Genomic DNA, 14641 nt, shown 5'->3' with positions numbered 1-14641 from the left:
ACCTTTGCTCAGAAGGTGTTAGAAATAGCCTCTTCCTGAGCCTCCTTTCTATACTTCCCCCTTTAGAAGCCATGCACTGTGGTGGGTCAGTCCTCAATACTCATGGGTCCGTGTTGTCTTGGCAGCACCATTCAACCATGTTGTACTTCAGAAAGGCCAAGCTGGCTGTAGAATGGAGGCCGTCGGAGGGCAGGAGCCCAGGCAGGAGGTGGTCGGTAGAGCAGCATTCCCAGGGAGAGCCTGGTGGGCTGTCAGAGTTGGGGGCTGCAGGATTGGAGAGGAGAAGACCTGTCTGGAGGCGTTCGGGAAGTAGAATATATAGGACTGATGGACAGGTTGATTCGATATGGAGGATGAAGGAGAAAGAAGAGTTTTTTGTTGTTGTTATTTTTTTTAATAGATGAGGGACACTTGTGCTGAAGGTGGTGTGTATTTGGGAATCACACAGAAATAGCCATTGAAGACATGAGAGAGTGTGAGGTCCAGAAATTTCATGGAATGAGAGCTAAGGAACACTGGTGTTCTTAGGAGAGACAAAGGCAGAATCACCAGAAAGCAAACAGGACCAGAGAAGCGGGAAAGAAACGTGAGAGACTGTTCTCCTAGGAGAACAAAAAAGAACTTGCCTTTTGAAAGAGGGAGATCAAATAGGAAAAGAACTAACACATGTCCATTGGCTTGTGGGATGGAGGGGTCATTGATGACATCAGGGAAATGGTGGAGGGGAAGCAGCGACAGGACTGGGAACAATGAGCAGGAGGGAGCCACGGTACAGCAAGTGTAGACACCGCCCAGGAGAGGCCCAGCTGTGATGCTAAAGGGAGGAACAGGTCTAGAAGTTACCGATTGGCTTGGAATAATAAATGATACAGTGGCAAACTGTTCCAAACAGAAGTTACCAACAGTCCCCGCTCACAAGGAAACCGTAGAGCAGAGATACATTTGCTTTAAGTTAGTAGCTTGCGGGCCTGATGTGGTGGCTCAACACTAATCCCAGCACTGTAGGAGGCCAAGGCGAGCGCATCCCTTGACCCCAGGAGTTCTAGACCAGCCTGGGCAACATAGACCCCATCTCTGCAGGAAATAAACAGATTAGCCAGGCGTAGTGGTGTCCATCTGTGGTCCCAGCGACTCTGGAGGCGGAGGTAGGATCACCTGAGCTCAGGGAGGTCGAGGCTGCAGTGAACCATGATCACGCCACTGCACTCCAGCATGAGCTGTGACAGAACAAGACCCTGTCTCAAAAAAGAAAACTTGTAGCTTATCATTTAGCAATTTATCGATAATTACCTATATTTGTCAAACACTTTGTACATGTTAGGCATTGTAATTTGGCTTTATGTTACGCATGCATTTAATTTTCACCAAAGGACAGTTCCTTCCAGACAGCTCTGAGTTTCTGTTTTCCTCGGTTGTTGCTGAGAGCGTAAGTTTTATTCCCGCCTATAGTCTCATCCAGGTTGCATTTCCTCCTGATTTCCTGTTTCCTCGCCCATATCCCACTGCTCTCTCTATTCCCCTGAAGCTCTGGGAAGTCTTCCCTACACCCTCATTAGTGAGTTCAGGAACTTCGATGCTTCTCCGTGTTTAGAAGAATCCATGCAGATGCTCGGATACTAAGGTTTTCACCTGCTGCTTCCTGCCGGGTGCCGCTCTTGTGGACGAGGGCCTCTCGTTGGAAGCCCTGGCTCACTCCATGGCGGCGCGTCTCCCCGGCCTGCTGGCGTTGGGCTTCCTCCTGCTCCCGGTTTCTTAGTTTCGGAGCACAGACTCTGTGGTTCTGTAGCTAGAATTCAGGGGTCCGCGAATGTGGCTAGGGGAAATTCATTCGTATTTCCACTGACTTCAACTGAAAGTTAACGTTTCCTTCAGACATGAATGTCCTCAACGATCCACAGTCATGTTAGCAGAACCTGTGACTTTGCCGCCCTCGGAATTGCAGACACGTTCACAGCACATTGCCGTTGTCACAGATAATTGAATAGGTTGTTTTCTCTGGTCACCATTTGGCAATGATGGGTACTAGGTCTGCCATCGCGTCTCAGTGCATTAATAAAGCAGTGTGCTTATTACCCAGCCACAGGCATTGCTTATATTTTGGTGACTGCATTTTGATGTGATTGGTTCTTTTGTAATCCTGTGAATTTAAACATAATGTTTTGAGAAGGGATCCTTTGGGACGTGCCAAAAAAGACCCACCTGTAGCAAGCCTCCCTGTGGATTTGAGTTTCTTACCCTGTTAATTCTATAAACTGAAGTTTTCATCCCATGTGTGAGGTTTTTTTGTTTTGTTTTGTTTTTTTGAGACGGAGTCTCACTCTGTCACCCAGACCAGAGTGCAGTGGTATGATCTTGGTTCACTGCAACTTCCACATCCCAGGTTCAAGTGATTCTTCTGCCTCAGCCTCCCGACTAGCTGAGATTACAGGCACACACCACCACGCCCAGCTAATTTTGTATTTTTGGTAGAGATGGGGTTTCACCATGTTAGTCAGGATGGTCTCGAACTCCTGACCTCAGGTGATCTGCCCGCCTCAGCCTCCCAAAGTGCTGGGATTACAGGCATGAGCTGCCGTGCCTGGCCCACGTGAGACTTGATGTAAAGTTGAGGACGCGGGTCTTCAAAATGACACAGAAGTGCTCATTGTCCTGTTACCACCCTTGTTGGTTTTCCACCCTGCAGCCCTTTGAGACCAAATCCACCTGTGAAGTTGCTGTTCATCCCTGCAGGCTCCCTGGACCCCCGGCTCCCAGAACCCATCACCAGCCCTCCTTCCTCTTAGAGAGCAGTCTTGGGGGGGACCTGAGCTTCGGCTGCGGCCTTCCAGCCCCCTGGGTCTCACTGCTCACTGCCTCCCCTTTCTCACCCGAGTGATTCTTTCCATCTCCTCCCTTTGTCCCACGCTGAGTCCCTTTCTCTTCCTTTCTTTGAGTTCATGTCAGAATTCCTCCTCTGTGTCTGCTTACTCCATGGCAGGGTCTGATTGGGCCCCACTTTCTTCCTGGAAAGGTATTTTCTGGAACCAGTGAGCAATGTTACCATTTCCAGAAAAGCAGTGCAGCTCCTCCCGCACGGCGCTCTTTCTGCCCCGGGATGCCTCTGCCTCCCTTCGTTCCCCATTTGGAGCCTCTGGGTGCCATGTCTTGACCAGCAGTGCCAGCCTTCTCTTCGCCATCAACTATGGTCTTTCTGCACCTGGGCTCCCCTCCGCCCTGCATCTGAGATTGCTGTTTTTAGGCCAGCTCTCCCTAGATGTGTAGCCACTGGGATCCTTTTCATCTCATCAGCCCAGCTCCTGTCAGGACCTCCCCATTGGACTTTTCCAAGATGTCAATGGACAGCACAGACCTGGGTGCCAGTGGCCACCATCGAGAGTCACTGCCACATTTTCTTTTCCTTTTGTGTCCACACTTGGCCCAGAATCTTCTTCCAGGCAGCCTCCTGGGCCGCCAGTCGTGTGGAGCTGGCAGAGAAAGGAGCCTGCTTCCCAGCATGGCCTCAGATTGTCATCAGTGTCACTCAGGATCTTGCCCGCTGCCCCAGCTCAGAGCTTGAACCTCTCCCTCTTGGAATCTGGCAGGAGTCCTCATAGGACCACCCAGCCTCAGTCTTGGCCCCATTGAGTCTGTTCTCCCCACTGCTAATGAAGTCTTTCCTGCTGAAAGCCTTCCGGGCCATCCATTGTCTGCATGTGGGAGTCCTTGGCTTGCCCCCACAGGCCTCCCCTGCTGGTCTGGAGCTCAGCTCATGGCTCTCATCCCCATTCCCTCTCCATCTTGAATGTTCTAAACAATGAATTAAAATGTTGAACTTGAATGCAGGAGCCAGGCAGGTACTTGTCATAAGTGGGTTTGGAGAGGGCAAGGGTCTGGGTGAACAGGAAGGGCAGCTCCCACCCACAGGGGCAGCCGTCCCTCACTTCCACCCTCCTCATGCTCAGTGGCCTCGTGTTCCCAGATGGTCCTAGTGTTTAAGGAAAGCCAGGAATTTTGATTCACATATAAAATTTTACAATAATTAAATGTTGGCAACTGATTCCAAACATCTATTATGCGCTTTTGGGGGCTGATGAAAGTGCTTCTGTAAACTAGAAATATTCCCCAAGTCACCAAGATGGCGTCTCTGCATTAAACCCACCCTGACCTTCCCAGGAAGCCCGTACATCCCCAAGTCACCAAGATGGCGTCTCTGCATTAAACCCACCCCCTGACCTTCCCAGGAAGCCCGTGCAGCTTGGCACGGCATTTAGGGCCCCCCCTGACCGATGTCTGCCTTCCTGTCCCAGCTTCTGTCATATCCACGCCCAACACCCAAGTCCCTAGGCATCTGGGTGGCCTCCTCTCCGGACCTGGGCACACAGTGCTCTTCCATCCGTCACTCACCTGACTGGTCCTGCTGGTCCAAGACATGGCGTTAGTGCTGTCGCCCCCTCAGAAGTCTTCCTAGCTTTCCTCTCCCTGGCCCGAGGGGTGCCTCTTTTCTGTGCCTCATCCCTTCATTCCCAAGATGGCCTTCTGTAGACGAACATAGTGGCACCCGTCACGCTGGGTAATGATAATTTATTACTTTTGCCGCCTCCCCCACTAGACTCTGATTTTTGTATGAGCAGCAGTTATAGCTTGCTGTTCCATGTCCCCAGGACCTAGCGGGGTCCCGGCCCAGCAGTGGGGCTCCACATGGCTGAATTGAGCAGTCTACAAGGCAGCCTCCTAACCCCAAGTCCTGCGTCACCCTGTTTAGCCGATCACTCAAACAGAGAACTGTGGATGGTGCTGAAGCTTAGTCCCAAGAGCTACGCGTGTCCAGGAGACCTGGGAGCACCAGCCCAGCCATCCCAGGATCTCACAAAGAGGCCCAGCGGCGAGTACGGGGGAGACAAGCCAGACCCCTGCACAGGACTCTAGCAGCTGAGTCTGTAATTAATCCAACTCAGACCACATGTATGGTGTGCTCAGGGGACCCCCAGACCAAAATCCAACACCGTGCTGGCTTCTGGGAGTGCAGATTTTGCAGATATGTAAGCAGAAAATCATGTGATACCCTGAGTTTCTGAGTCAGCAAATGGAATGGGGGCTGAGCATTGCTCAGCCAACTGGGCGAACCCTGGGCTTCCTGAGGACACCCAGTCCTTAGCTGTGGGGTGACCACTAGCCACCGACAGCCTAACCAGTCAGCCGCAAATCTTTGCTTCCAGTTCCTCCTTTCCTGACCCCCCAGATCTGCTTTTTAATTTCTCGGTCTATGTTTTCTGGTATAATCTGCTTGTCTTTGCCTCTCGGTGACATCCATGGAGTCACCCAAGTCGCCAGTCAGGACTATTCCTGGTCTCATCTATTATCTTTCTCCAGCTGCTCCTGGATGGTCACCAGGTCCTTCCTCCCTTTCTTCCTGAGCACCTGTCCTGTCATGCCCGCCAAAGGAGTCGTGCATGTGGTTTGGGGCCTGGATGTGTGTTCGGGCCCCCTCACTGGTTTCCAGCCTTCAGTCTGTAGCCCTCAGATACGCCCTCCTTCCTGCACCCCCAGAGTGGCCCCTCCACTCACCCTTCAGCTGCAGCCACAGGGTTGAAATCTTTCCAAGGCCCTCCAGACCTCCCAGATAAGGCTTAAATTTAAAGAATACTAAATTAAATTTAAAAAAAATTTTTTTTAATTTCACTATTTCCTCAAACTTCTCACCTTTACACTCACCATATTTTACTGAGATCCTATATTTAGATGTCTTTTTCTCCATAAGCCGTTGAGTTTGAAAGAGACATCCTTGTAAATCATTTACTGAACTGTTGGAAATTTCGATATAGGACTCAGAAGATTTTAAAGAAAGCCATTTGTAAATTCTTACCCTGAGGTTTGTAGACCCTTGTGAAACCCAAAATGGAATGTAAGAGTTTGTATGTACATCTTCTCAGAAGAGGTTCTATGGGTGATTTATTTATTTATTGACAGAATCTCACTTTGTCACCCAGGCTGGAGTACAGTGGTACGATGATCTCAGCTCACTGCGACCTCCACCTCCTGGGTTCAGGCGATTCTTCTGCCTCAGCCTCCTGAGTAGCTGGGATTACAAGCAGGCACCATGATTCCTGGTTAATTTTTGTTTGTTTGTTTGTTTTTTTAGTAGAGACAGGGTTTCACCATGTTGGCCAGGTGGGAACTCATGACCTCAAGTGATCCTCCCACCTCAGTCTCTAAAAGTGCTGGGATTACAGGCATGAACCACTGTGCCTGGCCTATTTATTTGTTAAATAATTTTTTTTTTGTTTGTTTTTAGAGATAAGGCCCAGGCTGGAGTGCAGTGCCATAATCACAGCTCACTGCAGCCTCTAACTCCTGGGCTCAAGTGATCCTCTCACCTCAGCCTCCCCAGTAGCTAGGACTACAAGCATACTCCACCATGGCTGGCTGATGTTTCTTTTTCGTAGAGAACAGGGTCTCACTGTGTGTCCCAGGCTGGTCTGGAACTCCTGGTCTCGAGCAGTCCTCCTGCCTTGGCCTCTCAAAGTGCTGGGATGACAGGCATGAGCCACGGAGCCTGGTCTGGCTCCACAGTTTTGAAGAGGGCCTGTGGCCTCCCCATCTTCCCCACCCTAAGAGGTTAAGAGTCGTGGATTGCTTGACATGTCCCAGGTTCAACATGTTGAGCAAAATGCTAGGAGGTTGGTGCAGAGGCCACTGTGGCAGGCAAACAGGTGGACCAGCAAGCACTCCAAGACTCAGCAACTTTTTGAATATAGAGGCTTAAAGGTAGAACATCTCGTGAGACTTTAGGTTTCCAGAATGGGTGCCTGTAAGAATGGTGGTTTCATTAACAGAATAGCAAACTAAGGAAGAAAAGATGATTGGGTTCAGAAAAAGTAATGCTGTCGAAAGGAAACTGGGACTGAAAATCGGCCGTCTTTTTCATGTATGGCCATTCTGGCTTTTGACTCTATCCCAAAATACCAATGCTCTTTCTACTCACTGGCTCTTGCTTTCAATTTTGTCCAAAAGAAAAATGATTCACAAAGCAAATGATGTTGTTACACAGTGTACATACTCAATATTAAATTCATAAGTAATGTGAACCACTTCATAAATTATTTAGCTTGAAGTTCATTTTGTATAGAAAATTACATCTTTGAAAAGATATGACAGGGTTAAAATGAATCAAGTTTATCGTAAAGCTGTTCTAGCCATAGTAATTTAATCTGAGTCATTTTATCAAATAAGAAAAATTTTTAATATTTTGACTACTCATCACTCAAGCAGTACAGCTGGTGTTACTAAAGAGATCATTTCTATTCAGTACCGTTCGTAGATCCTGAAACGGGCACCTTTCTGTGCTTGTTTGCCACGACAGTGGCTCTCGTACACGACGCCTGACGTATATCTCACGTGAAGGTGCTGCCCAAGCCAAGCTCCCTGGGGCTCCGTTTTCCATTTCTTGACCGAGGATGGCAGAATCCCCAGGAAGTGATCCTGTTCCTGACTTATGTTTTACATGATGGATCTTACCAGGCGGCCTTGGAAGCCACTTCTCACACCAGGGTTAAAAAGTCCTGTGTTTTCACAGTCTGGTTAATACAATGGGGAAGAATTAAAACCTTTGGCATAACACAACTTTTGGTCCATTCTGTAAGCAACAGCCGTTCACAGCCTCCTGTGTGATACCTGTTTCTAGGCACTGCTTGGTTTCTGGGTGCCCTAGACAGGGAGGATCCCACCGGTTACACTGTCACTCGCCATCATCCTGAGGACGCTGTTTCCATGAGCCGTGGCTCACACAGCTGTCCTCACACTAGGTTAAGGGCCCTTGCCTGGCTCCTCACAGCGCTCTGGGCATGGCCCTGTCTTGGCCTAGCTTTCACTAAACTGCATCTGTCTGACCCCATCTGTGGATAGACAGTGCTGTGCCTGTGCTGTCAATCTGTCCACCCACACCCAGCACAGAACCTGGGACAGAGTCCATGCAAGGTCAATGAATAAGGAACGAGGTCGTACTCAGAGGTACGTCTCTTCCTTCTAACACTGGGAGCTGTTCAGCTGCCTATGCCATATGAGAACATACTTAAGAACATGCTTAAGAAAAAGAGGGAAATAATTATTGTCTCAACAAAGATTTGGATTTAGCAAAAACTGGAAATAATTCACAATGAAATTAATAATCCATTGATTGTGATGTCCATGGTGAGATCATTACTCTTGAGAATAATCTTGGTAATTTAGTTTGCTCGGAAGGTCCTATTTTCAAAGTACTTTTACATTTTCCAAACCCTGCTGTGTGTGTTGAAATGTAAATCACACAGCACCCAGATAACCAGATGATTTTCCTGGTCCTTTGACCAAAAAGATCAAGTGAGAACACACAGTTGCACCGTAATCATTTAGTGCTTTAACTTTTCCCCCCCAGCTAGTGAGTATTTGAGGAGTTTCTCTCATTTGGGCTCTGAATGCTCTTCTGATATTGGGGAAGGTTTGAGGAATTGTATGCGGGGCTGCTTTGTTCTCCCCCTTTCCTGCCCGTCTCAGTGTTTAGGGTTGTCAGTATCCCAGGACTGATTTCCCTGTCCCTCGGTGTGCTTTGGAGGTATCCTGGCCATGTTATTCCTTAAAGCTCTAAGTAAAAATGACTTTGTTCCGTGGCACTATGTTAAATTGGCTGGTTAATTCTGGTGTTATTTACCCTGTAATTCATTAGTTTCACCCCACCATTGGCAGCTGACAGGCTGTAATTTCACGCCTTGCAATAAAAGATGTCTCATAATCTGCTTCATTTAGCAGCAAGAGAATTTAATGAAATTAACTGCAGTCCTAATTATGCCAGTGAATACTAAAGACCGCCATCGAGTGTTCTCAGAAAAAGGACGAGGTCCACCTCGTGAAGGATTTAGAATATAATTTCCTGGGAAAAGTTGCAAATATCTTCCTTCTATTGGCCAACCAGGGCCAATGACGAGTACACATATGACTATAATTAACTGGATTTTTGGTGAATGTCTCTCCAAGTATTCATTGCTTGAAATCAAATTTAAAAGTGATTTCTCTATCGGAGTGGTGTAGATGATAGAAACAAGCCAACGTTAAGTTTTCAGGCAGTGGCCTCTCCTCCTGCAGTGGAGGACAGGTTTGCAAAACATCACAGTTTGAGTGCAGGTTTTCATGTGTGACGCTGGAGGGTTTCTGGAGTGAGCAGAAGCCCTGGCCCCCTTCTGCCTGTACCCTGAGAGCTCAGCCTCTGCAGCCACGACTTCTTCATGCTGCAGGGATGCCAGGCCTGGATAAGGGTTGCCGCCTGTTGGGCATGGAGTGTCCAGTCTCACCCGACCCCTCACCTGGCCTTTCTCAGTTCCTCATGGCCACTAACTAGGGCAAGCCTTCCGTTCTCCAGGACAGATGGCCTTTTCCCTGCTCCACCGTCCACTCTGCGTCCTGACCCTGGAGGGGAGGAAGACGGGCATGTTCTGGGTGCCCTGTGCGCCTGTCCCCATCTCACACGTGTGTAGAACAAGCCACTCACACCCTGACATGCTCCTCTCTCCCTCTTACCACCACTCTCTCTTGGTCCTGCCTTTCTCACTTTTCCCTCTCAGCCTTCTTCACAGCCTCTTCCTCTTTGATGGAGGACAGGGCAGAGGAAAGGCGGGGAGGAGCATTGATGCCTCCTGAGCAGGTCTGGCCTGGCACTTGCCCATGCTGGGTGTACACATGCCTGTCTCCTTGCCTTTCCCACTCACCCCACGGTGTCCTGGCCCCAGGGCTCTGCAGCCCACAGCACTTCTTACAGTGCTTTGGACAGATTCAGGCAAACCATGGATTAGTCACCGGAAAACATTAGCAAACACAGAGGCTGCAGCTGAGCCAAAGGAATGGAGACTCTAGAAGGAAGATGTGTGTGTTCCAGCTCTGCAGAAAAACATCTGAAGCAGTGGGAGGTGGTCTGTTACATCTAAATGCAATGGAAATCTCCATAGCCACAAGTGACTGGCCTCTACCTCTCTTCCAGTCTTGCTCTACTCATGTGTGGCCTCTCTGTAGTTCTGAAAGGAGCCACCTCCCCAGGGGCAGTGCCTGATGTGGTGCCCTTGGTCCCAGCACCTCTGCATCATGCACCTCTGCAGGACATCAGCCAGCTTGCTCTGCCACCCCACATAAGAGTGTCCACACACCTTGGTGAAGACATCCCTCTGAGCAGCTCTGACTCCAGAGGCCTCACTTGGGAAACGAGGGCGTGGTGTTGCCCCTTGGTTTCCTGAGGCTGCTGGCAGGTAGGGCTTTGCAAAGACATACTTCAGGACATTTTGGAATAGCTGTTGTGTGTTCTCACAAAAAATAGCTGCTTTTGCAAAGAGTATTCCTGTTTCTGGTCACCCTTCATCTTCATGCCATCCCACAGGATGGGGGTGGTGACTTCACACACATTTTAGATTTGAAAGGATGATGACTGTACTTCAAAGTCAGGGAATTCCATGGCCCACCCCACAGCCCACTCATGTCAGGTGCATTCCAGGGAGCAGTGGGTTTCCAGGTTCAAGTCCATTTGGGGGACTGTGGTTCTGTGGTGGGCAGGGGCTGACTGACCTGCCCGAGGGGTTTAGCAAGGGAATGGCTGTTCCGGGACCTGGCCCAGCATCCTCCCGCTGTACACAGCCTCCCTGCTTAACCTACGGAGGGGCTCCCGGGCAGGCCGTTCACGGGGTTGGCGTTCACAGGACTCTCCCACAGGAAGGGTGCCGGGCTGTCAAGGAGCCAGGAGACCTGATTTCTAGGCACGGCCCAGTGTTAACCTCGGACACAGCAGCCAATGTCACCAGGACCTCTGAGCTCACGGCCTGGCCTAGAGTGCCAGGAGCCAGTGGACCTCAGAGGGCCCTGTCCAGGCTGTCAGTGCTGAATATAGACCATCAATGCCCGCCTGGCACTCCTGCTGTTCGATCGGAGCTGGGAGGGAAATGCGGCTCCGCTACAGACATGGGGTTTGGACTGGGAGGCCATGGAACGGTGAACACACTTAGCAAGGCCATTTCCTGGGAAAGGCAGAAGCAGCTTAGCCCCAGGGGTCTGCATATCACCCCTTTCCCTAAACTTCACCTGTCCACCAATGTACCGTGTGCCACAGGCGAGTGATGGGAAAATGGCCCCTGTTTTGGGGATTTTTTTTTTTTAAGGCAAAGTGTGTTGTGTGTTCTTGCAATTACTTGCTACCAGTGTCCCTTGGATATCTCTCCCCTTGGAGCGTTTGCAGCCAGTGACACCAGGATGCCCACGGCAGTGTACTCTGGGCTCATCTCCGCATGTGTGGCCCTGAACCCAGAACACCCGGAAATACAAGTGCAACTGCAAGGAGCCCATGAACAGAAAGAAGAAGGGGATGGGGAAGCGCTTCTTGACTGCTCGCCATAAAAATAATTGAGCTGAAATTAAATCTGGGGGCTTTGGTAGCCTCCTGTTAGGAAAAGAAATAAAACCCTGTGTTTTGATGCACAACTCGCACATCTCATCTGCAGTACGCCAGAGGTAATTTTGGCGACGAGCAGTAAGGAAACCTGAAGTATTTCTCTCCCAGACCCTCCCAGCTTATTAAAAGAACTTATAGACATGAAAATACATTAAAGTGGGCAAAGCGGAGAGAGGGTGAAAGAGATTAACAACCTCCGCTGAATAGAACCCATTGATGAAACAGGCCTGTGAGCTGCTGCCGACTCTGAAACAAGGTGCCAGGAACTGAAAAGAAGGTCAGGCCTGTCCAGAATTTAGGGGGGAAATGGAGATTTATATTTAAAACTAATATATGCTTGAGTGCTCGTTTCTCCCGTTTCTGATTGAAAAGATTTACTCCGGAAGAGGAAAAACAGTTCTGTAGCCGATTACCCAATTTGAGCACCCAAATTAAAAGATTCACTTAAAATGCAGCAGAGACGAGCGAGGCAGCGGAGAGGGGCCCGGGCGTGCATAATGCCCTATTGTCTGCGTCTGCGTTTGCTTTCTAATGCCAGCGCTCAGCATGGGAGCAGGGCCCTCCTAGTGTGCGCGGAGGGGGCTTGGGGTGGAAACGGAGGGAACCCCCAAACAGACCGCCTTTTGACAGGCGCCTGACAGGTATGGGTGCCTTTGGAGATCTTTTTAGGAAATTGGGTGTTTGCGAGTCTAAATTGAAGCGAGCATGCTGTGTGTGGATGTGTGCGAGAGAAAGTTAGCCGTCAGTCAAGTTTTATCTCTTAATGAATAGAGACTGCTGAAGTAAGGGTTAGGTAATTGAGTTTATAATTAATTAGCCATAACCCTCATCAGATAAAGCAGTTGTGAAGAATTTTTTTTATCTCCTTTCTATCCCCAGGGCCTGCCCTTCTTTGTCCTTGCACTGACAGCCAGCACTTATCTCGGGCCTGCTGGAGCCCGTGCCCGTCAGTCCTCCCCCTGGCCAGGGCCAAGGGGTGGTCAGCCCAGCCCGCATTGTGCTGAAGGCCCACAATCAGCCTAGCTGTCCGGGCCATGATGAATTAGCGGTGGGAGTTAACATAGAGGTGAACTCCAGATCTGCCGATAGCTCGCAGGCCGTCGCTGTTTGTCCTGACTTCAGCGCATCTCTGATAGACCTTTGACACCTTCCAACAAAGAGGTTACGGGAGGGAGAGCTGGAGAAACGGAGCACTCCTCCAGAAAGTTGGGCAACTCACAAAAGACCCCTTAATTTCTATAGCGGGCAATTCAGTCCACAAAGGAAGGAAATCAATGAGAGTTTACGCTCTTTCTTTAAGGAACCTTTTTTTAAAGAAAAATCCATTTGCTGGCACTTTGCATGTTTTGGGTACGAGCAGTAGTAGAACCATAAGACATTAAAATTCAAGATTGAGCGGATATGTCTTGACTGCGTTTTATAGACTGGATGAGAAAAAAACAGGGTAAAATGGCTCCCCTACTCTGCTTCAAGATTTGAAATATCTGATTCAGGCAGGTTGAGTGAGGAATTGTTTTAGGAACAGGGAAGGTTGTGACTTTCTTGGTACTGAGTTGGAAATAATGTCAACTTCCTTGTGATTTTCGTTGTTCCTTTCTAATTAACCCCCAGGCAGGTACAGATAAACCTCTCAGTGCCCCAGGGATGTGGCAGATAGGAAGATGTGAGCCTTTCTTTTCGCTCTTCTACAGTGTTTTATAATAGACAGATTAAATGGCAGTTTTGTTTCTTCTTTGTTAGCAAGACTAGGTATCACTTTTCCAGACCACCCTATGGTAATTATTTGGGGACTTAAGGCCAGAATGTTTTTTCAGACAATATGGCTGAATAATGATTTTGGATGTTAATGAAAATTTAATCAGACGAATATATTATTCAGCCTCATTTAGGGAGTAAAGTATGATAAGTGCATCTACAAGTGCTGAAATTTGTAGAACAAACTAGTTCATTTTTGCGAAGTAGGATGAGAAGCCAACAGACAGGTGTGTGTGGATGGGGGAAAGGATGGTTGCTAGTTTGTTTTGTTTTTAAGTGTAGGCTATAAGGAGTTAACTTGGGAAGCACTGTTACCAGCGAAAGTCCCTAGTCATTCATTGTAGACTCATTGTCAGCTGCCCATGTGGAGATACTAGATGCCATAATTGAGCCATACCTAACGATTCCGAGTTTTTAATGAAGCAAATATGGTAAATATGTCCATTCCAGGCTTGCTTTGAGTATAGCAAAAGGAAGTTGATGTGTAGGCTCATGGGATGATTGCACCTTATACGACTGGATAAAATCCAAATAACTCAGCTAGAGAGAATGGAGCCGCCGTGTAGAGGCAGGCACTCCCCCTCAGCCTCCCCTTGTCTTCCAGGGCTTGTGGGGTCACCTCCAGCAAACCCAATTTGAAAACCAGTGATCAAGCGTTGACAACTCCCGTCACAGCCGAGAAACTCAGGCCTTGTTCAAGGTCACATGGAGAAAGAATATTGCATGGAGTAGACCCTGCTCCTCCCCCGCATCCAACTGAACATGGGCTGTGGTCCTGTTGGCTCCCTACAGGCCTGCTCTCCTTCCCTGCTTCTCTCCCCGTTAGATGGGACCTATGAGGCCTGTCTCTAGCTCTGCTTGGCATCAGATGGGGCCACTCCTGCCAGCTCACCTCCCTGCTGGCTATTTGCCCTTCATCACAGAGGTGGGGGAAGATGGCTGCCTCATTCCAGCCTCAGCTGCTGTTGTGGCTGCAAAGGCACAGCCAGCTGTACAGCAGCCCATTTCAGCGCATTGTAGGAAACCAGAGGCTTTCAACCCAGACCGGCTTGGAGCCTAGGGCTGCCGCGTCCGCTTACTAATGGTGGACCTGGGGATGTTTCTTACCCTCCAAGCCTGACATGCTTTATCTATTAAGTGGCAGTTGCTGATGGCAGTGAATTGTGGACTCCCATGGTCAGAGCTCAAAAGTGGCTGGGTGTCCCCTGGTTTCACTTGTTTTATTATTATTATTATTGTTTTCCTAGAGGAGTTAATGGAGCAAATGAGAAACAAATCTTTATTCATTCTTGGTTTTGGAGTCTGCATCCTGTACAATGCCCTCAGAAGTGTAGATCGCCTCTGCTCTGGGAGCCTAAGACGTTTGGTCAGCTACAACTTCATCACGTAGACTTTGTGAGAGGATGCTTCAGAGGAGGCCCCACCATGAGATCTGCCTCCTTGTATTTGTTA

At 49.0% G+C, this 14641-nt stretch overlaps 1 protein-coding gene across 9 annotated transcripts in view; it reads left to right on the top strand.

The window, feature by feature from the left end:
* AGAP1 (ArfGAP with GTPase domain, ankyrin repeat and PH domain 1) overlaps positions 1-14641 on the top strand; it is a 662058-nt gene that overhangs the window by 357232 nt on the left and 290185 nt on the right. Inside the window, exon 10 of one of the 9 annotated variants that reach the window (XM_017890293.1) lies at positions 12314-12829. The exons of the other annotated variants lie outside the window; for them this stretch is intronic. Coding sequence (XP_017745782.1) covers positions 12314-12457 — 144 coding nt within the window. The 3' untranslated portion in view covers positions 12458-12829. Of the gene's footprint in view, positions 1-12313; positions 12830-14641 lie in introns of those variants that run through there. 9 annotated transcript variants of the gene reach the window in all.

This window comes from Rhinopithecus bieti, unplaced genomic scaffold, assembly GCF_001698545.2.
Source record: "Rhinopithecus bieti isolate Rb0 unplaced genomic scaffold, ASM169854v2 scaffold_19482, whole genome shotgun sequence".
NCBI classification, from domain to species: domain Eukaryota; kingdom Metazoa; phylum Chordata; class Mammalia; order Primates; family Cercopithecidae; genus Rhinopithecus; species Rhinopithecus bieti.
This window is presented reverse-complemented; position numbering and strand designations above follow the sequence as displayed.